Below are 24,722 nucleotides of genomic sequence, written 5' to 3'. Positions count from 1 at the left end.
CCGTACCAGCGCTTTCTGACGCTGTGCTTGCTCGTAAGAAAAAAAAAGCGTGCTTTATCTTGCATAATTTTTTGCATGCCTGGTTTGCTCGAGGTGCATGTCCCAGAAGTGTAGCATTGTGTTTGGTGTGCTGTGTAACAATAAGAGAAGGAGATGTTTGACCTTCCAAATTTTGAAACTCCCGGTGTAAGACCATGCTCCCTCCCTCCCTCCCTCCCTCCCTCCCTCCCTCCCTCCCTCCCTCCCTCCCTCCCTCCCTCCCTCCCTCCCATCTGTTTCTTCCCTGCAAAACTGGCACCCATTTCAACGTGGGGAACCGTACAGGCTTCGTACGTCATGCCGGTCCGGCGTGCAGAATGTATACGTCGTGTGTTGTGCGTTCCTCTTGTCACAAAATGTTAGGAGTGATTTTTCAATCCCCGTTAGGTGGGTCACTAACCCGCCATTTTTGTTAGGTTTTTTCTCACTTTTTTGTGCGAAGCTTTTCTTTTTCAGAATGGTTTTTCTTACTGCGGACTAAGTGGCAATGTGCACAAGATGCGGATTTGACTTGAAGCTGGTGGAGCGGATCAGCGGCTTGCTTCTTCCTTAGAATGACGCTGTGCTGTATAGGAACGATGCTAAGTGTGACATGTGCTTTGTCTTGCTGTGCTTTCACCATGCTTTGCAGAACATGTTTTGTCCCCTCAGTGCTTCAGTCCTCAGTCTTTCTTGCTGCTCATCTTCACGGCGTCGGCGAGACATTTCTGGAATGAAACGGACGTTTATGTTCTGTTAGCCAGTTAATCACAATTTTCCCGCTAACTCCTGAACAAAAAAAAAATGTCAGTGCAAACAAAGAATTAGAAATGAAAGGCAGGTTGCGGCAGTTTTCCTTCTTTGTTGTGCTCAGGTTTTAATCACATCTTCCAGGAGCGAAGTTAAATAACTGCGACTCACAAGTGACTGTTTTTGAAGTATTGATATGACGTGCCCTCTGTTTCTGGCGCCTAGGAATTTGCACCAAGCATATGGCGAAAGGCGACAACATTAGTTTTCGTTAATTCTTTGTCCATGAGACGTGTCTAGTTGCTATTTTCAAATTTTCGCTTCTTTGTACAGCGTCCCAAGTCAGCCATTTGAGGAAACTGGCACCGCAGGAGGCTATATTTGTCGCAACAGCGCAGACAAAAGAGGAATGGGGCAGATAAAATATTGAAAAAGTGAAGGAGCACAATTTTGTGAGACAGTGAGTCGGATGAATGTGACTCTAAGAAAAGCGAGAAACCTTAATATAAAGAACGAAAGAAAGAAGCTGAAGTGTTCAGTTGTTCTGTAGATGAAAGAGCCTTTCATCCGCAGAACCGTGCCGCGCGCCGCTCCCGGTGTTTCGCACAAATACAGCAGCTGGAACAGGCTGCGATTTATTGTGCGAATCGCTCGAGCCCATTGTTATGCAGTGTTACGAGTAGCAACACAATAGTAAGACGAAAGATACACCCGCCAACAAAAATTGATCTACACAGCTAAAGCAATGAAAGTGCATAACCAGTATCAAAAGTACTATAGGTTGACATCAAGGACAATCTAGTTATGTTTTTTAGCTTTGTTCCAAGTTTTTAAGGACTCAACCTGGAACGAAGATTATGGTGAAGGCGTGATCCGACAACATCAAGGAAGCTAACCTTCAATCCAATATATATCGGAAGTACCCAAAAACCCTTCGACTGAAATCGTATAGGTATTAAATTGAAGAACCTTTGTTTGATTTGTCAAGAAATTGAGAGTCAGGAAAGTTGAGGAAACTCATTCAGTCATGTCAACCAAGAGGCAAGACTGTTACTCACAACTTTTTAAACTGTTCCTATGATTTATCAGCCCATTCATTTCTTACTTTTCTTCAGTCGATCCTTTGGCGATTTTGCGTAAGTTCGATATACCTCTTTTCCTTTTTGCCGATGTGTGAAATTTCTGTTTGGCCCTGCTCCCTGTTTTTTATTTTTTATTGGTGTAAGGTGGCGCCTTAGGTAGCGCTCGCTGGAATTTTTTTGAGGGGGGGGGGGGGGTGCATTTTATTAAGTATGATATGCGATACAGCGTTGCACTTTAAGAGGACCACCACTCCCCTTCATTCTTCGAAATGTAGTTCACCCCAGTTTTTGACCTAACTTTTCTAATTTTGCATGAGCACCTGGAGATATAGCTTAATAATAGCAATGCACGCGATTTTATGTCGAATTATACTATTTCTTTTCGAAGTATGTTGACGCGACTGATTAGGCGTTCGGTGCAAGACTACGTGTGAGAGTGAGACATGCCTGTGCTCACGGAGGAGAGAGAAAGAGAGGGGACGAAGGAAGGCGGGGACGTCAAAGGTGCACTAAAGAGGAATCTGAACTCGTCTTTTATTGCGAAGCAATACTACTTGCACTTTCACGCCTTTGCCGTGCCGCGGCGGTGACCACCATTGACCTTCATTTGACCTTGATTGCATTAGATTGGATTAGATTAGATTGGATTGGATTAGATTACATTACATTATATTAGATTACATTGGATAGGATAGGATAGGATTGGATTGGTTTGGATTGGATTGGATTGGATTGTATAACTGATGCATCACCACAAGTGTAACCACAAGCACCACCACCAGCTACACTACCAGCTGAACCATGGCGTAGGTACGGATATTGCTTTCGCAATTACCGGGCTTAACCAAGCTAAGCCACAGCGAATATTTCACCTCTGGAACTCGATCTACGTGTTCCGAGCATTCTTAAAAACTTCAAGTTATTGTCCTGTGGGACCGATTTCTCTAATTTAAATTTGATTAAACGTCCCGGCTCCCGCCTTTCTTTTTTGAGCTCACCGCTGACGGTAGGAGGACTCAACTAACCCGTTGAGTGCCTTTCAGTCAATCGCGTGGCGGCTTCTTTTTATTTTGTTTTCTAAGGTTTCCATGAATAAATAGATCCAGTAAGAGACTACGTAGCTGCAAATTAGGGCCACGGAAATAAAAATACGCGTGGACTCTTTGCTTTCGCCGATCGCTACGTATCACTCCGCCGATGGCAGAGCGGCAAGCCGCCACGGTTCTGGCTGAAAGGTTGGTGACTCCTCCTACCGTTAGCGGTGAGTTGAAAAAAAGAAAGGCGGAAGCCGGGACGTTTAATACGATTTAAATTATGGAAATCGGCTTCATAGGACAATAATTCGAAGCTTCTAAGAATTCCTGGAACGTGCAGGTCGAGTTCCCGCGCTAAAAAGACGAGTTCAGATTCCTCTTTATTGCACCTTTAACTACGAGCACACTAACAACTTTTGTCGAAGGAAAAGGCGTGACTCCTTGGTCAGGTTGACGAACGCCGTAGTTGTGCTCAGGTACTACTCCGAGGAATATTAAACCTAAAATATCACTTTTACTGAGCCAACGGCTGCTCCCAATGTGTGAATAAAATCCCATGTTCAGAGCTTCAGGGAAGGAAACGTTCTTTCACTCTGTGCCTTCTGCTCTGACAATATTGTAACCAGGCTGGTCTTTAAGCATTTTCATGGAAAGTTCACGAATACAGGTGGTGGTACGAAGGTGTCCGGGGTGGCACTTATGCGAGACACAAGTCTGCAGACAGGCACGCACTAAGTAACGGTGGTCATTTCTTTTTCGTATATGTTCTCTTCGACACTACTTCATTTTGCGTGACGGAGCAAACCAGCGTGGTAATCAGGCTGGCGTGTTGCGGGACGACCTGAAGACTCTCATTGGGGTGTAACAACTAGGTCTATACTTTTTGGACTCATATTTTACCATTACTGTGCTCGCAGGCTGCCACATCGTGAACCGGGGGCTACCTGACAGCGCGCATGTTTGCTCATTTCTGACCTCGGCTTAGAGCTTACTCAATAACGTGCGTTGTCAGTAACAAGTACAACTCTTGCTTGGGCTAGTTGGCTCATGCTTGAAGGTGTAATGAAAACGGCACTACGAACCAGGACAAAAGTAGCACAAAACGACGTTGTAAGGGATCGGTAGTGCGTGCGGGGTCATTACTACCGCTAATTCTTTCTCAGTACCCCGCCGCTGCCATCTTCAATGGACCCCCGCCCCCACCGGCGGGAGGGGACGGAGGGGTGCGCTCGACCTTTTGTGTCACCTTTCGTGGAACGATGCGAAGGCGCCGGGGTCGCGCGGGCGTCCATCGCCCTTTGGGGCCGATTCGCGACGGCTAGGCAAAAGAGCGGTGGCAGCTTGGGGCTGAAGAGCGGCCACACGACGACCCCCCCCCCCCCCCCCCCCCCCCGTCTTAATCCTTTCGTCTCAGCGGACACCAGCCGAGACATGAGCTCGCGACGAACGTCTCGTTCGAAAAAACTGCAGAATTCCTGAGGATTAAGCACTGCCGGACGGAACGGCGTCAGGGCGCCGTTGACGAGGGGGGCAGAAGAGATGATGAATAGCCGGCGACAGCGCGGCTATCCGGGAGGAGCGAAGACCTGGGTTGGGTGACGCTACTGACCGGGAGTCGGTGAGGCGCCGACTAAACAGCCTTTGGAAGGCTAATACCCGTGCCACACGCGCACAAAAAATGGCAGTAAATGCTTAAGGCCTTAAGTTTGTTAATGCCATTATTTCCGGAGTTGGTGCTACACGTCCACATTTAATGCCATTATCGGAAGTGACGATGGCGATAACGCTTGCAAAGTAGTCAAAAGCTTCATCTGAATATAAACATTGCTAATGAGCACAATATATGGGAAATGTTGTTCAAATGTAATATAAAATCGATTTTTCAGAAAATACGGCTGTTCCTTCTTTACAAGTGGAAAAAGTAGCCATAGACTCGCATGTCAGCACCCAAGTCGAGAGTACCTGTCAATAAGGCTGATAAAAATGGCGCTCTTCGCATCGAAAATGCAGTATAGTTGCCTCATCTGACTGAAAGTTAAGAATTGACTATTTCCTACTGGTTAGGAAGTTGCTACTAACAAAGCTGCATGCTTTTCTGCGTGTGGAATGGGAACGAGAGTAGGCATTGCACGGGCGAATGAGTTGTGGCGAACTCAGTAGGTCGCGAATGGCAGTAAGGCTAATGCCATTAAATTTGTGCGTGTGGCACCGCACGAATGCCATTAAAACTTAAGGCAGTAAGCACTTAATGGCATTAAATCTGTCCGTGTGGCACGGGTATAAGTCGCCTTGGAACGCAGGTCCAAGCTCGCAGTGGCAGTTCCAGCGGTAACTGCCCGCTTAAGCCCGATAATCCCCAATTCCGAGACGACGCCAAGGTCGGGGAGTCATTGGGGAAACCGACGGCACGTGCCCGCACGAGTGTGTTTTGTGTTCGTTTTTACTTTTATTTTGGAGGGATAGAATGTTCTACCCCGCACAAGCTGGCACTGGCTGGCAGGACTGTGCATTTGTGTTTGTTTTTATTTTTATTTTGAAATGGAGAGGGTGTTTTGCCCTACGGAGGCTAGAGGGCTGGCCATGCTCTCGATGAGCCAATCGTATGAAGAGGGTAGCATGATTGGAAGCTGCCAAATGTGGGCCGGGCCTTTAGGGTTTTAAAACCGGGCCCCGGAGCCGGGAAAAGGGTTCTGAGCTAAGGTCAGGTGCTATGCATCTTCGGCTATGCCGAGTAGGGGCCTCCCCTAGTGTTAGCCAGTTCCGCCTTTTTGTTGTTTGTCTTTTTGCCGCTTAATATGTCTCCAGTGCCTAATTTTGTATGTGATGTAAATATCTGTACATAAACTTCAAGTATTCCCTTTATCCCTGCATCGTAACTCATCGCAAGACCGTCTCTGACGGGGCACCCCTGGTGCGAAGAAAAGCTTCAGTCTTCCAGTTAAACAAACCGTCTCTGGCGGAGCACCTCTGGTGCAAGGAAGGAAGATAAAGAACTTGTGAACTTTACTGACGTTTAGGCGCTGGTCCTGTCATTTGTGTTGTACTTTTGTTCTCGCTCGTAGCGCCGTTTTCATTACATCTTCGTCAACAACAGAGAGATCTGCAGCAGTCTGTTAGTGTCTAAAAAATAGGTTGCGACAACTGCGTCGTGGGCGGCACTGTGACAAAGTTGTGTTATCACGATCGTCGCTGGCCAACCGAACTCACCCTGTACGACCGGTTGGACAGCTCTGGCGCCAGACCCCTCTCCAGCTGCAGCGGGAAAGAGAAAGAGGTAGGTCCGCATTTGAGACGGCTTGGATAACAATACAAATACAACCGACTGGCATCAGTCATGGTGTAGTATAAGAATTCATCAAAGTTTCTAAGAATTTCTGTTGACTACGAGGGCACTTGCTTTAATCCGTAGCGTACTGTAATTTGTACACTGTAAAACATACATGCTGTTTGATGAACAGAAAAGAAAATTTACAATACGGCGATATGTGACCCTTGGAGAGCACAAAATTTTAAGGGTCCTTACACGTCCTTGTTTGTTCAACCACTTTCAAATGCGTATCGCAAAGCGTAGTAAACTGGAGGAAGTCCTTTATCGCTGCAGTCGAACCCGCATATATCGAACCGGAATACTTCGAATTACGCAGATTATCCCCATGAAAATCTTGCGTATACTTACAGGGAAGTCGCTCTGTATATCGAAATTATATTTCGCCAGCCATTCTATATAGCGAACTCCGCGCCGCGGCCCGCAAGTGGCGCTTTTCCTAACGGCACTCTTCAAACACATTTTCGCTCGCAGAAACGGGTCTGCTGCACAGCCTTTTACAGCGCAAACTCTGCGAAGCCGCGTGACGAATTAAATGTGTGATCTGACTGAGGGTGTCCTTCACTCTGTAGTACTCAATTTCACACGCCACACCGCTGTCATGCGGTGAAGCCAATCCAACTAACTTATGCTTAACAGCGGCACAACCGCGGAGTGCCTCGCTGCCGAAGGCGTTGCGGTAACTAACTCTACCTTAATCTTAATGAGCGATTATTTTATTTATAGTGTATTGGTAACAGGATTAGACATCGTAAGCTAGGCAATGACTAGTTCTAAAGCACCGTCCGTAGCGGCTTGTATGCAAAGTAGCTTAAACGGGGCAATGCCTATAGAGTGGTGCGCTGCCAAAACGCCGGTAGGTGGCACGTCACTGCAAGAAGCACGTCACTTGCCTGGTAGCATTGTATTCTCGCTTCAAGGTTACAGATTAGCTTATCGATTTACATTTTTTTTTTGTATATTGAACTATTCATACATCTAACTATTCGCGATCCCCTTCGAATCGATATATCCGGTTCGATTGCATCTTATTTCTTTGCAATCCTTCGATATTTCTTCCTCCGCGTGGGACGGGGAAGGAGCATAGCGACGAAGGAGAGAAGGTTCGAGCCTGTACTGGCTCGACGTCCCTAAAAACGAGGCGCGCGCAACGTACCATCGAGGCCTTGCGTTCCTTGTAGTAGCAGTCGTACACCTGAAAGGGAAGAAGTTTGCCGCTCATTAAACCACAGCTTAGGCGAGCTTTCGTTCATGCACGATGCTTGTTTACATGCCATGGTGTAGCGAACTGCAATAAACGCGAGATCTTCGAACTAAACGGCGGATGTCACTCGAATTTCGCTTCGAAAAAAACAAAACAAAAAACAAATGATTGAAAGAGTCGGTTTTCGTGGCACAACGACCGACGATCGACGACCAAATGAGAGACGAACACAAGCTCTGCTTGGCCTTCCTTCCTCTTCCGTCGGTGGTTGGGCACTGCAGAACCTACGGATAATTCGTGACCGCACCTACTAGCTGAAATGTACAGTTTGCTAGGCCTTAAGAACAGAAGAAAAAAAGGTCTAACCTCGCGTGTGTGCCCCAAGTGCGCTTATTTTTAGTGGCTAACGCACAGCCTGACTGCATGCTGAGGCTTGAGGAATGGATTTTGAGAAACACACACACACAAAAAAAAAGTGCGAACTTGTCGGAATGGCCAGCTTTTGCAGACGAGCGTACAAGATGAAAGTTTAAATTGGAAACATTTAGATCGAAGCCATTTGATATTAATTCTATTTTTGGGTCCTGGCCGTACCCTTTCCTTTGGAACTGTGCCGTGCATTGAACTTTTTGTTTGCCGATATGCTGGACATTGGACGTTGTATCACTTTCGTTATTTATTCACCTGTAAAGGATAAGATGCCACGCACAATGCCTGTCTGCATTCTCATCGCTGTTCGGTCGCACACGCTGGCACCGACTGGTACTCGTTTTTCGCCGTAACTTCCCCTCCTCTCCTACCAATAAATACCGCCTTCAACCCCGTTTCCTTGTCCACATTTTTTTAGCTCAGCACTCACTCACTCACTCACTCACTCACTCAGTCAGTCAGTCACTCACTCACTCACTCACTCACTCACTCACTCACTCACTCACTCACTCACTCACTCACTCACTCACTCACTCACTCACTCACTCACTCACTCACTCACTCACTCACTCACTCACTCACTCACTCACTCACTCACTCACTCACTCACTCACTCACTCACTCACTCACTCACTCACTCACTCACTCACTCACTCACTCACTCGCTCACTCACTCATACATTGGCCACGGCCATCTTTCCTAACACATGAAATCGCTGTTCGTACGCTCATTGCAATGCGGTCGTGAGTCGGCGAACAGCTTCATCCATTACAATTGGTTGTGCTGAGCCCAGCATTTTTGTCGCTATTCTGCTTATTTCTGTAGCGTCTCTCTTCACAAATTCTTATTACTAGCCGCGTTCAAAGGGAGCTTTTCTCCGCTGCCCTGATTAGAGCACGGGGTCTCTTTGGACTTATTGCTTCATATCGTTTAATAACATTTCGAATGAAATGAATGAATGAAACGCTGTGTGGATCAACGTTCGTTTGAATGCACATCTTATGTGCACACAACAAGAATTGATCAAACTGTCATGTCGAACGTTGTCAATCTGCGCGTCTCAAACATTTCGACGCAATTCCCGGTCGATCAAGCCACTTGTATGTACTCTTAAGTTGACAGTTATAGAGTTGTGTAGGCGCGTGGATGTTCTTCGACTCTGTGGAGCAAACTATAATGCCGAAATCAGCGTAGATCTGCGCTTATCTTTCAGCCGCTTGTTAAAAGATTGGGGCAATGCATAGACGCACGCATAACATTTCGTGTAGAGCGATCTCAACGAGTAATTGCAGCATAAAACCTCGTGCGGGTGTAGAGCATATTCTCGCAGTGTATAAAACAAGACGGTATGGAAGACGCTGGCGCCAAACCAAGTGCTCGCATTGCCTTCTGAAATGGCTGGCTAAGTTTTTCCGGTCGATGGATGTGAATTTGAATGGCGCTAGGGCATGGCACAAAGTGTTTTCTGTCTGCACAAGGTGGCGCCAAATACCATTGGTTGGTTTGTTGGTTTATGGGGTTTAACTTCACAAAGCGACTAAGGCTATGAGAGACGCCGTAGTGGAGGGCTCCGGAAATTTCGACCACCTGGGGTTCTTTAACGTGCACTGACATCGCACAGCACGCGTGCCTCTAGAATTTCGCCTCCATCGAAATTCGACCACCGCGGCCGGGATCGAATCTTTCGAGTCAGCAGCCGAGCACCGTAACCATTAGGCCACTGCGGCGGCTCCAGACACCATTTTCCAAGCATTTCTGCCCAGGATAGCCGAGCACCAGGTCAGGATAATGCTTGTATACGCACTTGAAACCGGTGAGTATCCCTCGGCACTGGGGATCGAAGTTCGAACCTCTCGCCTCCCGCATTCTAGGCGGATGCTCAAGCCACCGCTGCGGTCGAAGTTTGCGCGGTTGCCACCTCTCGTGCCCATCAGCGGAGTCAACCACTGCTACACTTTAAGCACGAATACGCCTATTTGAGAGTAAAAAAAGAGTAGCTGTCCTATATCGCACTCCGTTTATAAAACGGAGTGCGATAGAGCACAGCTTGCTCTCTTTTGAACTGTAGAACATATGCTGCTTGAGTGCCCTGCGTATGCTAACGAGCGTGCGTACTATGAACATTGCATGCAGAAGCTCTGCTCAGTGCCCCTAACAATGGACAAAGTTTTAAGTCCCTTAGCCTGCCTTAGGCAACAGAGACTTGCGATGAACTTCCTTTTTACATATTTAAAAAAACATTGGACATCTCGATGAGCTCTAAATTCACTTGCACGTTACCTTCATGCATTCTTCATGCAGTGAACTTCGTCAGCCCATTTGTCGGACTATGCACTCCATCATTCCATAGGTTACATCAGTACTCGCCGTTGCATCCTTAGTACCCATTTGATGGCTGCATTTTATTTATTTATTTATTTATTTATTTATTTATTTATTTATTTATTTATTTATTTATTTATTTATTTATTTATTTATTTATTTATTTATTTATTTATTTATTTATTTATTGACCTCTTCCACACTGCTCTCCTTCTGTCTTTATCTCCCAAATTCCCCTCCCTACGCAGAGTAGCATGGCAGCGATTTTTAAACGCCGGCTAAATGCTCTGTATTTCATTAAAGAGTTTCTCTCTCTCTCTTAAATCCTTTATGTTTAGAGAACATAGTGAGCCATTAGACGCACACATTACGCCCAACAAGCATACACAATGCTTGCGTGATGCATACATTATGGGCAAGCTCGGGGAAGAGGATTGAGGATCTCTTCTGTGTGAACCACCCACCTCTTTGCGGTAGGCAACGTCGTCGAAGAGCCGCTCAATGTACTCCACTGCGTGCATGTCCCGGGCATGTTCGGCCGTGCAGTTCAGGAACGCCCAGCGCTCCGCCTTGCGCACCTGCACACCGGATGAGACAATTGACCATAACCTGCAGCTGCTGAGGCACAGCTGCCATCGAGATGTATGCTTCCGTGAAAGTGCGAAGAGGCTTCCAATTCCCGTAAAAATGTACAGATGGTGCTTGTGGCAGAGGATGGCTAGAAGGGCAGGTGTCCCTTCTTAGGGGTCCCCTAACGTGTGCCTACCGACAAAGTAGAGAGCATGCTTTTGTGAAGATTAGCTATTCGCACTTTTCAGCGCCTATAGGTGGCGCGGCGGCACCAGCGTCATGGAGAACGGAGCGGTGATGGAGGTGCCACGGAAGCGCTCGCGTATGAAGGAGCATGCAGCTCTCGGCCTTGTTGTGTTTGTCGGAACGGTTATGTCGCTCGCTAAACCAATGCAGAGGTGCGTCGTAGAGGATGAGACACCTTTTAATGCCAGCCATATGATCCACTAACCGCTTGAAACCATACAACGCAAAGAAAGGCAGGAGACGTAATAAGCCCTTCAAGCGCCTCTTTTCGGTCCTCTGTTGCATTACTTTGCGCTGCAACTTTTTAGCATGAAACGCTAAGTAACTGGCTTCAATGTACCGTAATTTCAGGTATGCAATCCGCGGGCTGTAATGCCCAAAAGCTGAAATTTCGCGCTTTGCGCACTAACTATAGGCGCGGACAGTACAGTATCTTTCAATATCGGCGGATCTGCAATGATATTCTGTACGCTTACTTTATTAGAATGTTATCGTTCTGGAGTGTTTGCAGATAAATTTTATGCGCCTGTCGCACACGTTGCTCCTCTGGGCTACATGTATTGGACGCAGACAGTCTAGTGAACAAATTTTTTTTCAGAAGAAATTGAGCCCTGCTGACAGGTGTGAACTGCATATTGTAAATACAGTAATCCGCCAATTCCGCCACTAATGTATTGCTTTAACCTCGCCCTAACTACAGAACCCGTGAACACGACAACGAGCGAAAAATACGGAACGTTTCGCAAAACATTACTGTGCACAGGGGTCCGCTACATTTAGATGTTTCATGAGCACCACGGTCAAAACATTAACAGTCAACATTCAAACCACACCTTTAAAACACGTATAGGTAAACTCTCTAACCGGCCTGTGCTTTTTTTTTTATTCTTGACGCCATGTCGCGAGAGTACTCTGTAATCTGCAGCGGCGACACGGTGCCGGCTTTCAGCCGTGGTCGCAGAGGGTTAAAATCCTTGATTCAAGTCATAAAACTTCGGACCGAGGAGCGCCCTAACCACTCACGCTGTGGCGCCCAACTCACCAAGATAACGCAAGAACAAATCTTTCTAGACGGGCTCACAGTACACGACCACTAATTTTGGATCAGTCACTTTATTCCCGATCCACAGCAGGAAGCTACGAAGTGATTTCAATTTTTTGTACCTAGAGGAACTGTGCAGGCTCAATTCATGTCACTCTGCACGATTTATGCCCTGGGGGACACTGCACAAACGATTGCATCGCACTTTTCGCGTCGGCACATCCACTGCGCGAAGCGTAGCTGCTTGCACTGCGAACGCTGATCACCGGGCGAGCGCTTCGGAAAATAACCGCGTGGGGGCGCCACCGTTGCTGAAAAGTGCGAATAGTCAGATACAACTTAAGTCTGCAGTGAAGCTCCGCCCACATTCGGCCTCCGTGCACAGAATTCCTCCACGACGAAAAAGTAGTCCCCTGCTGAAACATTTCTTGTTACCTAAACAAGAAGCTTAGCACAAGCGAAAGATTAGGAGCTCTAGAATTTTGATACTTGAATTGTTTGATACAGTCAAACATTAAAAAGTTGATTTCGTTTACTGTTGCGATTGGCCAGCCGAGTAATACAGAACGCCGCGGACCACGGCCCAGTGTTAGCAACGGCTGTTTTTTTTTTTTTAAGTTGTATCCTACTATAGCAAACTTTCACACTGTTGCTTGTTGCCCTTACGTAATAACCCGAGAAAGCGTCTCAGCGCTAGTCAGCACGTACGAGTAAGCAAGCGTTTTCATGTGAGTTCCTCATCTGACGGTTGCTTGCCGGTTGATGGTGGCTTTTTGCAAGATTTGTGTCACGCATTAAATCACTGCACTTAAGTTTTGTCTTCACCTGATGTTCTCTGTGCGCTTACAAGTGGGCATGAAGCTGGAAGGTATCCTCACGGTGAGCACAAGATACACTTTTGTAAATAAATCGCTGAACAGTTGTTTTGGGCCATTCTGTGTGTGTGTGTTTTCATTTGTCATGAAAAATGTGACGAAATTCATCAAACTAACAAAATACGTATATCAGCTAGCAGCCTAGGGGCGTATTAAGTGCTCTCCAGCGGATATTTTTGTTTACAAGTTATTGAACCTAGTACCTTTCTGCATAGGTCGGCCTAACATATGGCACCCACCTTGATAGCCTCGGTCTTGGAGGGCGCGTGGTGCTTGGCCTTGCACTGACGAATTCGTTTCTGGGCCTTGCCGAGCGGCAAACCTGCAGAGTCGTTGAGAAGCACACCTTGTATAATATCGCATTATTTGATCACTTTGTTCTCTACGGACCTAACCGACGGAGGCCGTTGTGTGAACGGCAAAACATACACTACGTCACTTGCGCCTTCACTGAAGATATAGTAAATATTTCTTTCGAAAATGCCTTCTGGTGTATAGAGATAATGAACGTCATAGTGATGGCACGATTACCTTTCCCTCTAAATGTATATCTTCCACGACTGTATCTGCGACTGTGGTTATTACTATTTGGTTTGAAAACATCAAGCCAAGAGAACTATTTGAAAATAGAACTAACAAGTGGCCAACTTCTACCAGGAGAAGAAAATAGGGCCATTCGTCGGTCCACACAGTGCCCGCCTGGTTCAAACCCTCTGTATCATGGGTCACATCACATATATAGCATGGGTCACGTGGGTCACATTTATGGGGCAAGGATAACGTATGAGCAATTTTAGTTACGGATTCTATGCTATGCCAATGGGCAGCCACAAAGTCATCAAGAAAGGCCGCAAACCCTGAAGGCAGTCCTTCGTATGCTATTGTTAAATGAAGCATTTTTAACTAGAATAATGCATTTTTTTCTCTTGTGGTTCCATTTGTGTATGGATCAATCATTGTTTCCTCGGACCGTTAATTAGCGCATAACCAATCCTCCTTCACACAAACTTATGCTTTCGTGTCTCGCAGTCCACTGAATCTAAACAGGCTTCTGGCAGGTAGAGCAACGCAACGACGAATTTCCCGCCGACAAGTTCGCTGCGTAAGGAGGCGTAGCGGGAATTGCGGACAATAGAGGATATGCTAATTCTGTTTTTACGCTATCACGTATAATAACGTACACGCCGCTTCCCCCCTCGAAGAAAGCGACTGCGTTCACAGTCTCCTCGGAAATGCGTACTTTGCCGTTGTTCCCATGCACCGGAAACGGCGAAAAACTCTCCCTGGCCCGAACTGTTTCAGAGCGAGAGCTCCTCTCCTTGGTGTACAACTTCCGATTTCGATGTGGATGAGACAATGACCTTCAGTACTCTCAAAGTCAAACCAGACTTAACTGCGTAGTGATATTTCCCAGGCTATGGCGGTATGACCACGTGATCATATGACTATGACCGCTGGGTCATAGTCATTTGATTTGAGAGAGTGGGCACAACATCGACAGTGGCCGTCAGTACCTCACAAGGTCAAACCGAACTTACTTCGTGGTGGTATTGCTCAAGCTATGGCAGTATGACCACGTGATCTGACCTTGACCTTTGCCCTTGACATTTGATTTTAGACAGTGGAGACCATGCTTAACAGAGATTTCACTCGTATAATTAGATTCAAGCCATTTTGAACCCCAGTCATTTTTTTCGCGCTGTTTTGGTGGGCAGCCTTTACCGAGACTGTTCTGGCTGTTAGATATCTGCCCAGGTAAGTGACAGAAGCATTTTGCATTTGATGGACGTAATTTTTCGGTCAGCTCTTAAAAGGAAGGCCAGACTAACTCCGCGATGAGGTCTTTATTGTTGTGGAGTTGAGCTACGTGCTTCTCTGTCACCAAAGAGGCAAACAAAGAAAAAAAAATGTTTGCTCAAAGAAGAAGCGCAAAAAGAGCAAGAAGACAAGAAAAGGATTTGCGTTGGGCTCAATTATTCTGTATTCTTACCCAAAGTAAAACTATTAGCATGACACCAATTTATCTTCTTTTGGCACTCCTCATTGAACCCCGTCGTGTAATGTGCCATGCCACGAAGGCAACAACAACAATTTGTGGGATTCTCCATGATTACATCATTCCAAATGGTAGGTTGATTTGCTAACTCTTTTAGAATTCTTCGAACTCTTCTTTTTTTCTCCAAAATAGTGTTTGTTATTTTACTTTAAATATTCTTCTGTCGTTTACGATCTGTACATTTTTCAAAATTCACGCTTGGCGCTAATATTTTGTCATAATCGCCTATGGAAATTTCCTTCTTATGCCACTACACCTTGGCTAATCCCCCCATGCGAGTATGTGCCATGTTTTAAGAGGAAGAAGAAGAAGAAGAATCGCCTGTCGTTTTTCATAAATACACTTTTCAAAATTCACGTTTGGCTCCGATATTTTGTCGTAATTCTATGAAAATTTCCTTATTTATGCCACTATACCTTGGCCAATCCCCCCACGTGGGTATGTGCCATTATGAAGAGGATGAAGAAGAAGATCGCCGTTCCTAGGTGCTCGCCCAAGTCGCTCTGGGAATACTGCTACGGAACGCCTTCATGAATCCCCTACAGCCTTCCAGGCCTTTGGTGAGAACCCAGGGCTTTCAGTAATTACGATGACATGATGCTATACAGATTGTTGGCTGAGTTGAAATACGCGTAGGGTTGAGGCAGTATGCTGGTACTGGGACCGTAAGCACCGGATTTCTCTTGCGATCTCTTGATCATTGGCCGACGATCGTTGACTGTCATAAATGTAGGCTGCACAATTTTTAGCTAATATAGATAGATGTGTATGGCACAGATGCTCCGGCCAGGTACAGTATCCGTAAAGAAGAGACAGTTTCACACACCATATATCAGCTGCTTTAATGAAGACGAGTGCAGGAGTGTTAACCCCTTTCAGTTTGTCCTTTTGGCTTGCAGCTGCTTTTGGTTTCTATAACCAGCGCGTTCTTTATTTCAAGGCCTCTCAGATGAGGAGCTTTCCGCGAATAAAACCCTGTCATATACCTTTTCGAAGCTCAAGTTGGGCACCGCGGCAGCAGCGCTACGTGTCTGCCCTGGTGCAAAATCCTCTTAGTTGATGAACGTGGCACTCACGAGAATGCAGTTCCTCTTCTTTTTTGCCGGTTACACCTCGAAAGTGTTCTTCACGTTATATGTATCAGCTTCCCCCATCGTATATATTGCCAGTGACATCGTCCATTTCATGAAAGAAGCTTGTATCGACGAGCAGACGACACCGACATAGCGACCATTCTTCGAATTTCCCGCCTAAGAAGGCGCCGAATGCTCGCTTCTGGTAGGGTGCCTCGATGTAGCGTACCTGCATCGAGGGACCCTCGCCCCCGGAGACTCTAGCTTAGCTCCCAGAGACAGACACGATCATCGAAGAACATTCGCCAGCCATGGCGATAGGCGCTTATAAAACACTTCGAAAAAATCAATCCCGAAGAGGTTGTCAGAGACGAAAAGGGGGACAAGATGCTGCGCCATTCGACACGCGATTTCCTCGGTCAAGGACCCTTGTACATGTGTGTGCGCGCCTGTGTGTGCGTGTGTGAGTGTGTGCGCGCAAGCCGACCAGGCGGCAGGCGCCCGAAAGGGGGTCACGGGGCCGTCCCCTCGCGACCATCCCTGAACCGGGCGGCAGGCTTTGAGGTCGAGCAGCGCGGTTGCCCGTCGCCGTTTTCCGGGAACTCTTTGACTGTCCAAGGTCGGAGAGGCGGGAACGGCGGCAGAAGAGGGAGAAAGGAAAACTCGGCCCGGCAAAGGCAGTAGTTTTGTGAGACGCTGGACGGAAAGATCGCGCTTCCAATCTCTCTGTAAAGTTTTCTTCTTTTGCCGTTCGGCCAATTAAACCAGTTGTTAAGTTTTACCGGAGTTCCTTCTTTGGGAACGAAACTAACGAACGCGTACGTAGAGCAAGTACCCTCTCACGTACAGTACAACAGAGGTCGCCTACGTGGGCGCGGCTAATGGGAAGTCAGGCGCGGCGGTTGCCTCAGTAGTCAACCGACTAGGCGCTCCCGCGTCGGCAACCACTATCCGCAGCCGCAACATAGACACAGCCAAAGGAGTTGCCAAAGCGCTCGCTTGAGTCGAAACGAAAGCAAAATTCGTAGTCAGTGGTAGTAAAACTGCTATCTGGAATTTCATGAAAGGCAGAGTCTCGCCGGAAGCGGCGAGCATCCTGGCTGGCAACAAAGCGGGACACGACTTAGCCCGAGCTCTCTATACTTCCGGGTAACCGTGGAACCGCCGGACTGTCGGAACCTGGGCGAGCGCGCGCAAACCTATTCCGAAATTGTTGAGAACAATAGACTGAAGAGAAAACTGGTGCAACCACTGATAATAAGCTAAGTAATAGAGTAGCGACCACATGGCGGCGCCTGCAAGGGCACCTCGACCACAAATTATGGGAATGCGTGAGAAAATATTCATAGCAGAGAAAGCTGGGAAGCCCTACTGCGGAGCGAAGATCCTGCTCGGCAGAAACAAGCTATCCGCCTGGCGGCTGAGGCCACGAAGAGACAAAATCCCCTCGTTAGCCTTTAGTCGCGGAGGCTCCGGCCCCCGTCCTCCAAATCTGCGTGCCGGGGGCGGGGAGTAGTAAGGGGCCTCCATTTCCGGCCACAATCACAACAATGCAGTCACCCTGCGCTGGGTACCTGGCCACGGGAGCACTGAGAGAAATTACCTTAGTTCATACATGGCCTGCGAAATTAACTTCCGGGCTTCCTCGATCCCCTGGCCAAATCCAACTTCAGCGGAAGACGGCGTAACGGATTAAAGAGCGAATAATCGAACTCAGATGGCCATCAAAGAAAGCCACGCCACGTTCCGTCTACACCATCCGTCACTCAACACGGAACAAGAACGTATATCCTCTGCAAATTTAAAACTATCTCCCCGCTCCGCTAACGCTATGCAACTTCGGATAGCGTGGTACATCTCACCGTCCGAATGGTCCGCAATGCAGGAAAAATATGCAGAACATACACACGTGTGTATCCTGTTCGTATTTCACACACTCTGCCCTCCCTCCCGGAATGCTTGACTTGAATCGGACTTGGCAGATGACAGTGGAACAATCATTCTTATAACCGGGCCCTATATTACTGGCCTCATTTAAGATATTTTCGTTATCGTCCTCTTAGCAATCGAGGTTTTCCTGTCGCTTCTCGGTAGTGCGTGCGGGGTCATTACTACCGCTAATTCTTTCTCAGCACCCCGCTGCTGCCGTCTTCAATGGACCCCCGCCCCCACCGGCAGGAGGGGACGGAGGGGTGCGCTCATGGTGCGCTCGACCTTTTGTGTCACCTTTCGTGGAACGATGGGAAGGCGCCGGGGTCGCTCGGGCGTCCATGGCCTTTTGGGGCCGATTCGCGACGGCTAGGCAAAAGAGCGGTGGCAGCTTGGGGCTGAAGAGCGGCCACACGACGACCCCCCCCTCCCCCCCCTTCCCCTTGTCTTAATCCCCTCGTCTCAACGGACCCCAGCCGAGGCGCAAACTCGCGACGAACGTCGCGTTCGAAAAGTCTGCAGAATTCCTGAGTAAGCACTGCCGGACGGTACGGCGTCAGGGCGCCGTTGACGAAGGGGGGGGGGGGGGGGGGGGGCAATAGAGATGAGGAATAGCCGGCGACAGCGCGGAAGGCCCGAGTTGGGTGACGCCGGGTACCGGAGAGGCGCTGACTAAACTCGCAGTGGCAGTTACAGCCCGATAATCCCGAATTCCGAGACGATGCCATGGTCGGGGGGGTCATTGGGGAAACCAACGTCACGTGCTCGCACGAGTGTGTTTTGTGTTTGTGTTTACTTTTATTTTGGAGGGAGATAGAATGTTCTACCCCGCACATGCTGGCACTAGCTGGCACGACTGTGCGTTTGTGTTTGTTTTTATTTTTATTTTGCAATGGAGAGGGTGTTTTACCTTATGGAAGCTGGAGGGCTGGCCATGCCCTTGAAAAGCCAATCGTGTTAACTGTGCAACATGATTGGAAGCTGCCAAATGTGGGCCGGGCCTTTAGGGCTTTAAAACTGGGCCCCGGAGCTGGAAAAAGGGTTCTGGGCTAAGGTCAGGTGCTATGCATCTTCGGCTATGCCGAGTAGGGGCCTCCCCTAGTGTTAGCCAGTTCCACATTTTTGTTGTTTGTCCTTTTGCTGCTAAATATGTCTCCAGTGCCTTAACTTGTATGTGATTGTAAATATCTGTACATAAACTTCAAGTATTCGCCTTATCCCTGCATCGTAACTCATCGCACGACCGTCTCTGACGGGGCACCCCTGGTGCGAAGAAAAGCTTCAGTCTTCCAGTTAAACAAACCGTCTCTGGCGGGGTACCTCTGGTGCAAGGAAGGAAGATGAAGAACTTGTGAACTTTACTGTCATGACAGACTTCGATCGACCAACAATTAAGCCCACCCCGAAATCTTCCTGCGTTTCCCTTAAATTAGAATCTCTGAGCCGGGCTTGGCGGCTTGATGCATCCTCATATCACTGAGGTGTTTTGACAAGTTTCCTTCCGGTGTACCAAATGTGTCAGTGTGTTTTGTGCAGCTGTGTTTTTCATTGCAAGAATGACTTGACGGGCTAGTTGGTTCTGCATGGGGAATGTAGAGCGCAAGACAAGGGACAACGTGCGTGTCTTTTACTGCTTCTGTCCTTGTCTTTTGTCTTGCGCTGTATATTCACCAAATTTTCATGCTATTTTGTATTTTATATATCTGTAAGCCACCCTTACTTGGACACGTAGCCTGCAGTATCCTGTAAATAAATAAACTAAGGCTCCTTCTCGAGCGTTACAGGGACACAAAGATAAGTTAATAGTTGCCAGACATTCATCGCTGAAATTTCTTTAAATTAAGGACTGTGAGTTTAGCTACCTCAATCATGCGCATTTCATGCGCCAAGTGTCCTCAGAAATCCACTATGTGCAGGTCCACTGGCTGGTGGCAGTACTAAACTGGTCAATGAGCACACGTGCACTTATTAATGACAATATCAAGGTCGTCATCGTCTCCCACTCGTAGCCAATCTGAAAAGGCCTGAAATCTTGACACGCTGCAATAGAGTCATCAGGGATGTTCCTGCGAGCGACTCATACTTCATGCAGGGGACCGATTCTCGCCGCCCGTCTGCACATTTCGGGAGCGCATTCCTCGCGCCCAGAGACAGCCCCACCGACGACCGCCTGTCCTTATTGGTTCCCGGGTTGTTGCTGCTCGTCGTCGTCGCGATCACGGTGCTGCTCACTGGTGCCCTGGCGTACTGGAAAGGTGGCGGACATGCTCTGTGCACCACGCCCGCCTGCGAAATCTTCGCCCAACTTCTGCGTGCTTCCATCAACGAGTCCTTCTCGCCGTGCGACAACTTCGGCCGCTTCGTGTGCTACGGCTGGCGCCGGAACCATCAGTACTCTGTCAAGGAGGAGTTCTACCGCGTGGCGCTGGCAACCATATCGAAAATCTTCCAGGAGGTCCAAGTCCCTGCCAAGGGCCAGAACGCCAAACAGCAGATGGCCGCCTACTACCGCAGCTGTTACATCCTGCGCGCCTCCGGCCGCGACGACACGCCGCTCGTGAAGGCCTGGCTCTTGGAGGCAGGCGTCGTGTGGCCCGCTCGCCCCGCCAACCCAAACGTCCTCGACACGCTCGCCTACCTGGCGCTGAAGCTCGGCTGGCCCGCCGTCCTGAACATCGAAGCCAGCACAGGTGGCGGCGATCGCACCGTTGTACTCCTGTCTCCAGCGCTCGCCATCCACGTCGTCAGCACCGCACGTCTACCGAGGCTAAAACGCCAGGAGTACTTCGGACGTTTGCACCGTGCCTTCGCACCTGACTATACCACCACTGTCCAGAGCATCGTCACCTTCGAAGACGCTGTACGTATTGAAGACGCCATACTCCCAGACCTTGCCAAGCTCGCTTTTGATCGGCAGCTGAACCATGTAAATGCGAGCGGTCTGCACAGGTCAGCCGAAGAGTGGAACGAGACCATCTGCAAGTTCCGACAGAGCGGCAGCCAGGTATCTTTCCAGACGGTGCACCCTCGGTTCTTGGAAACGTTCGCCCGTCTCTGGAGGACTCACGGTGAAGAAGGCATGCACCTCTTTGTGTCGTGGTACGCTGTCAGGTTCGCGGCTCACTTTGCCCATGAAAGCCTAGTTAATCCTCTATCAGTCGAGATGATAGGCAGCGGAGCGTTCTACCGTGGTCTCCTCTGCTTGGTGCCCCTATACGTGGTGATGGGAGATCTGACGTTCGGAGCATACAACGCGTTGCTCTGGTCCACCAAAGTTCGGCTCGACGTCAAGGCCCTTGTGTTGTCGGTGCGCGAGGCGTTCATCCATCTGCTGAGTGCCAACGTGAGTTTCGCGCCCGGTGTGCCGGAGCTGAGCTCCTGGAGCTCGGTCAACTTTGTCTTCTCAGTCCTGGACCACTCCACCGAGAACAGCGGCCTCTGGGGAAAGCCTTTGCGGGGATTTCCGGATTTCGGAGAAGTGTTCGCGCTCAACTGGGTGGCGGCGAGGCAAGCAGTCGCACGGAACGAGATGCATCCTAAGCGCTCCTTGCTGCCAAAAACACTCCACATCGGGCACCTCGTCGAAGAAGACTTCCTGGCTCGCGACTTCGTGCTGGTTCCTTTCGCGCTGGCGCACCCATTGTACGATGCGGGCTCCACGGCGGCGGTCAAGTACGGTGGGTTGGGAAGCCACGTGGCTCTGGCCTCCGCTCGCATCGTGCTCGGCCTGTACGGAAGAGAGGGCGCCGCGGGGAACATGACGGCCAGTCGTCACGTGCGCGCCTTCCGCGAGTGCCTCGAGGCCGCGTCTGTTGGTACTCCAGTTCTCGCCGGCGTAGCCGAGGAGCTCGTGGCGCTGACCGCGCTTCTGCGCGCTTTCCGCCGTGCCGACGGTGAGGACGGGCGTCGCCTCGAAGGGCTGCCCGGCTTTTCTTCGGCGCAGCTGTTCTTCATTGCATGGTGCTTCATGCGTTGCTCGGCTTCGAAGACGCAGGATGCGGATGAGACGGACCCGTGCTCGCCTGTGCTGCGCCATGTGGAGGAATTCTCCGAGACCTTTCGGTGCGGCCGCTACACGGCCCTGAACCCCGAGCAGAGGTGTCGGCTGCTGTGAGAACAGTCTTCTTGCTGCGGTGTTCTTCCCGGTTATCAGGCCATTTTTAAGGTTTTGTGCTTATATATAGTCAATCCACCCGTTTCTGTTAGCAGACTATATATTCTTAAGGCTGACCTTCCCTGCGTGAGTCCTCCGCGAAATATGGAACGTGTATATTGATGAACCCACTTACGTATACCCTGTTACGCTTAAAGATAAGTTGTGATGTGTCCATACCTTGTATTTGCAGTAACCTATGTGGTCAATTAATACTTGAAGGAAAATGAATATGTCTTGAAGAAATATGACTGATGTACTTTTTTTCTATGTGCCTGCGATGTAAGCAAACGTCACAGAATTGTCGTTGTTCGCGAATGCTTCTCGTCAATCTGTACTCTGGATCGTTCTAGCTATATAGCACGCGCGAGGAGATCGCCAATTTGTGTTGTACACAAGCACAGGTGTTACCGGGCTGCACAATGACAAGCATTGCTTGCTGCATCCACAGGACTGAAGGTTGCAATCTAACGGGTGTGGAAGCGGCTGTGTGGAACTGTGATAACCCTCATATCACGGTCCACGTTCGGCGTTTTCCCCTGTCCCACGACGTCGGAAAACGCTTTATTAAAGGACGTACTTGTGGCCACAGTTGGTGTTTAGATAATTTCTTTGGTGTTTAAATAATCTAGTTTCTACGGGCGTACGCCGCAAGTTTGCGATGTTTGAGTTTGGACGCAACGACTGCTCAGGAGAAGCAGCCCAACGCAAGATTTAGTCGTGAAGTCTTTCTTGGGACTTATTTCTGCTGCTTTGAGTGTGTACCCTTCTGAAGGGCTCACTTGATTTTGCGCTGCAAACAGTGGTACATTTTTAAGCGTTCAATTTTTCTATTTTGCCAAGATCGAGTGAAATTTGTATAATCAAAAAGGAACATGTTACTCTTCAAGTGTCACGCCCCACCACTGTAACGGCCCAATGCCAACAGTATTTGCAAATAAAATAAATAAATGACTTTATATTAAAAAGTGTGAAAAACTGGCAGTCACTCAGTAAAACGGAAATTCCATCCCAATGCAGGATAGAGTACTGGTTTGGCTTGGTTTATGATTCATGGAGGTTTGAGTCCCAAAGCGACTCAGGCTATGAGGGACCCCGTAGTGAAGGGCTCCAGAAATTTCGACCACCTGGGGTCCTTTAACGCGCACTGACATCGCACAGTACACGGGCCTCTAGAATTTCGCCTCCATCGAAATTCGACCGCCGCGGGTGGGACCGAACCCGCGTCTTTCGGGTCAGCAGCCGAGTACCATATCCACTGAGCCATCGCGGCGGTTGCGTATAAAGTATTGCAACGGATAATACTAATGGGGACGAAGTAAACAAGTGTCTCGTTACGCGGCGCGTGTGTTCCGGGCCTATGTGCACCGTGCTCTGCGCTGTGCAGGTTCTGTGCTCTCGGCTTGTGCCGTGGTCGTATTATACCGTATCCCCATGAAAGAGCACTCTTCATCGCTTGGGGGGATGTCCTACTGTGCTATAACGCTCCCGAATAGCCTACGTCCTCACGGCTAAAGTACCTTAGTGGCCGGGTTTTCCGACTCAGGCCTGTCAGTAACCCCTTTGCATGTCATGCATGTAAATGCACTTGCTACAGCTTCGTCGAAAGTGAGGAGCACGATAACACTTCGCGTCTGATCTACCCGTTTGGCACTTCTACCCGTTTATCCGTTTGGTACTTCTCTAAGCATGACGATTGTTCCACATGCAACAATGTTGGCTCCTTACTGCTCTGGTGCGAGCTCCATGAAAGGGAAACTTTAGTTCGCATTCAAGTACCGACTGGTAACAATGCCACGCGGCTGGGTCGCGAAGCAGAGCTAAAATAACTTTTTTTTTTTTTTTGCGAGAACACGCATCCCGTAAACTTTGCATCCCAATAGTGTATTCTAGTGTGCTTGAGCAACTAAAGGCGTGAGGGACTGCATAGCGATAGCATTATGGGTGACTTTTTTCTGGGATTCATGGTGCCGTCGTCAGCTGGCGTATATTGTTGACGTTGCCGTGTAATGTCGAAAGCAAAAAATTCCGCTACTCGCAGTTTTCGCATTGATTTCGGTTAGAAGCACACCCGAAACCGCTGCGCGGGGACCGACATCGTCAGGCCTTCCTCCTCCGCCATGGTACTGGAGCAAGTAACCGCTCTCGCTGTGGCAGCCCGTGGAGTAATTCATGCATTCACCAAGCACGAACGCTTCGTAATGCTACCTAATGACCCACCACTTGATGAAACGGCCTTTCGATGTCCCATGACCGTATACAGGTACAGGCAACTTTTATAGATATACGTATATCTATAAACGTAAATCTATACTGGTGGCACTAGTGGCTAAGAGACTAGAGGCACGCGTGGAAAGCCTAACACCAAACCACACTCACAATGACAGTGCGAAGGCTTCTTCGTGACTGCAGCTGTAGAATTTATAATGGCGACCGTTGTGGCAGCAGCAGCGGTGGTGTTGTCTGAATCGTCACAAACTGCGACCGTTACCAGGCTCAGCAGACAGCAGCAAATCCAGATGCGCGCCATCTCGTCGCTCTTTGGGCCAAGTCGAGCTGGTGGTTCTCGTCTGACTCGGTCCGGAAAGAGAACGGACGGAGCTCGGCGGACCT

The 24,722-nt window shown here is 48.8% G+C and overlaps 1 protein-coding gene across 1 annotated transcript; it reads right to left on the bottom strand.

The window, feature by feature from the left end:
• Nucleotides 1-276: 276 nt before the first annotated feature.
• On the bottom strand, nucleotides 277-24,722 carry LOC149343482 (uncharacterized). The gene is made up of 6 exons (XM_089545942.1): nucleotides 24,489-24,722; nucleotides 13,138-13,220; nucleotides 10,630-10,743; nucleotides 7,366-7,404; nucleotides 6,092-6,136; nucleotides 277-746 (listed from the first exon to the last, which is right to left on the bottom strand). Exons 1-6 carry the CDS (start codon nucleotides 24,637-24,639, stop codon nucleotides 702-704), a joined length of 477 nt encoding a protein of 158 aa, XP_089402068.1. The 5' UTR covers nucleotides 24,640-24,722; the 3' UTR covers nucleotides 277-701.

This window comes from Amblyomma mixtum, chromosome 5 (genome assembly GCF_055824585.1).
Source record: "Amblyomma mixtum isolate Tamu chromosome 5, ASM5582458v1, whole genome shotgun sequence".
Lineage (NCBI taxonomy): Eukaryota > Metazoa > Arthropoda > Arachnida > Ixodida > Ixodidae > Amblyomma > Amblyomma mixtum.
Note: the sequence above shows the minus strand (reverse complement) of the source record. Positions and strands in the feature narration are given on the sequence as shown.

What these genes read in the sequence shown, in the direction of transcription:
- LOC149343482 (XM_089545942.1), bottom strand. Translation starts at nt 24,639, where the DNA reads ATGGCGCGCATCTGGATTTGCTGCTGTCTGCTGAGCCTGGTAACGGTC. An exon ending in GAAGCCTTCGCACTGTCATT is followed by an intron (nt 13,221 to 24,488) that starts GTGAGTGTGGTT and finishes ACGACTCTGCAG; the next exon opens with GTTTGCCGCTCGGCAAGGCC. An exon ending in CCAAGACCGAGGCTATCAAG is followed by an intron (nt 10,744 to 13,137) that starts GTGGGTGCCATA and finishes TCCGGTGTGCAG; the next exon opens with GTGCGCAAGGCGGAGCGCTG.